At 34.9% G+C, this 2,232-nt stretch overlaps 1 protein-coding gene across 1 annotated transcript in view; it reads right to left on the reverse strand.

Moving 5' to 3' along the window:
- LOC119631909 (transcription factor AP-2-epsilon) overlaps nt 1-2,232 on the reverse strand; it is a 79,753-nt gene that overhangs the window by 6,319 nt on the left and 71,202 nt on the right. Inside the window, 2 exon segments of the mRNA XM_038024483.1 lie at nt 801-1,164; nt 1,281-1,511. Of these exon segments, the coding sequence (XP_037880411.1) occupies nt 801-1,164; nt 1,281-1,511 (595 nt within the window).

The following is a 2,232-nucleotide window of genomic DNA, read 5'->3' on the forward strand; positions in this document are numbered from 1 at the left end:
AAAGCATAAAGAAAAAATATGTTTAACAACATAAATTGTTGACATATTTTTGTTGCTGATACGAGAGTAAACTTTTCCATGCGTCTTCTCTTTCTCTTGTTTTTGATTTTTTATTTTATTTGCTTTTCTTTTACTTATTTATTTATTTATTATATATATATATATGTATGTGCATATTCTTTTTTTTTTTGTTTTTTTTTTTTTTTTTTTTTTTTGATCGTAAACACTCGTCTTGGGTACACCCAAACCAAAATAAAGTTTATTTTCTTAAGGGTTGAAAGTTCAGTTTTCTTAGCCAATCCTGGTTAGTATTCGTTCGACAAACACCATTCCATAGTAATTACTTTACAACAGGCATTATAGATAAGAGTTAAGAGAAACTTTGCTATGGCGTTGCTAATAAAGCAGTCAAGTGAGTGTGTCTTGTTGAGTGAGTGAGTGCCTTAACTTGGGCATATTTGAAAATGAATTTTTCAAATTCTTTATATTAAGATAATCCCAAGGAAATTTTTCGCATATTTGCTGTTAGACTTTTATTTTTGAATTGTTTTTGCCTCCCCTTCTCCCCTGCTCTCCATACTATTTTCCTTTCTTTTTTGTTTGTTATCCTTGTTGTTGTTGTTGTTTTTCTTAAATACATACTTAAGCACATAACTCGTACATGTGATTACATTGAATGCTGCAACAAGAGCAGTTGTTGTTGTTGTTGTTGTTGTTGTTGTTGCTTATTTTAATTTAAGTAAAATTGTTTCAGTTATTCGGTCAGATCACAGTACCGTTATAACGGTTAGCATCAAAGCGTAGAGGGAGGATAGTGCTAGAGGAGAAATTAACACTATTGTGCTTTGCTTTAATCTAAGAAAACGCATTTACTATGTAATTATGTAAAGTGTAAATGCTATGATGATAGGATGAAGTGTTATATGTAAGAAGGTATTTCTTAAGCTATTTAAAAAGCTAAACGAAAAAAAAAAAAAAAAAGATATAATTACGTACCACGTGACCTTGAAGTTCGGCTTCTCTATGAGATCTGTGTATGCCCAGTTGATCCTGGGTCGAACGCAATCCAGCTAATTGATTATAATGATGGAGGGGTGTATGATGTAATGTAGGCAAAGGTTGGCCATAGGGATCCGTCCCCAGGTACTCTAAAGCACCGTGGTTCTGTAAGTATGCAGGCATCTAATCATTATTAGTTATACCGATTTTCAAATCGGATTTAAAAAAAAAAGAAAAGAAAAAATCACAAATTTTACATAGCGAGTATATGTAATCATTACCTGTTGTTGGGGCGGACTTTGCGTTGAATGATGAAACGGTGGCGGAAAGTATGGAGGCTGAAAGTCAGATTGTAATGATTGATGATGCATCGTAGCGGCCGAACCATGTGTGCTGCTGTGACCGCCATGGCCGGCTGCTGGTCCACCCCGACCGGCATGGCTGCCGGTATGCGTGGTATATGCAGAACTGTTACCAGATAGACCCAAACTGCCATGACTAGTTAAACGCTCCTGAAATTAATTAATTTTACAGTAATTTTTTTTTAAATTGATTTATGGCAAAAAGTTTTCTTTTTTCATAACCTAACATTTAAAGAGAAATCGAACGGTGAATGGTGTACGCGTGAATAACAAAATAATGAACCTACAGGAAATATGTTGAAAATGGTCGAAAGTTCTTCTAAAGAAAGAGGTCTTCCATGTTCTTCAAATGACTCTATTCCTGATGCAGATGTTAACCACCCTTTACTTTACTTGCACGCCGAATTTGCTTTGCTTCTTTACCGCGATAAAGTTGAATTTTTTATTCATCGTCGTAAGAGCTGATTAGCTATTTTTTTTGCTCAATTTGCTATACAATGTTCAGATATGCACTGTCGATATCATAAATGCTGAGTACATTGCCAATAAGCATTGGGTATTAAATCAAGGGCTGAACTAGGCGCTAAACATGAAAACAATTTTTTTAAAAATTGTCGCAAGAAGTGTCATCACTGTGGATTTTTCAGATATCGATATTTTTTTTTTTTTTTTTTTGGTTTGATCGATCCTTTAAAACTTCTTGAATATGTGTGAAAAAATTCTTTATCTTTATCTTAAGGTTTTTCTTCTTTTTTTTTTTTTGGAATTCTTATGTTTTGAAAAAAATCCCTTGTGCGAAGGTACATCCTAAAGTATTGCCTGTTGACTTGGGGGGGGGGGGGGGGGGGGGGGGGGGGGGGGGGGGGGGGGG

Source organism: Glossina fuscipes, unplaced genomic scaffold (assembly GCF_014805625.2).
Source record: "Glossina fuscipes isolate IAEA_lab_2018 unplaced genomic scaffold, Yale_Gfus_2 1, whole genome shotgun sequence".
Lineage (NCBI taxonomy): Eukaryota > Metazoa > Arthropoda > Insecta > Diptera > Glossinidae > Glossina > Glossina fuscipes.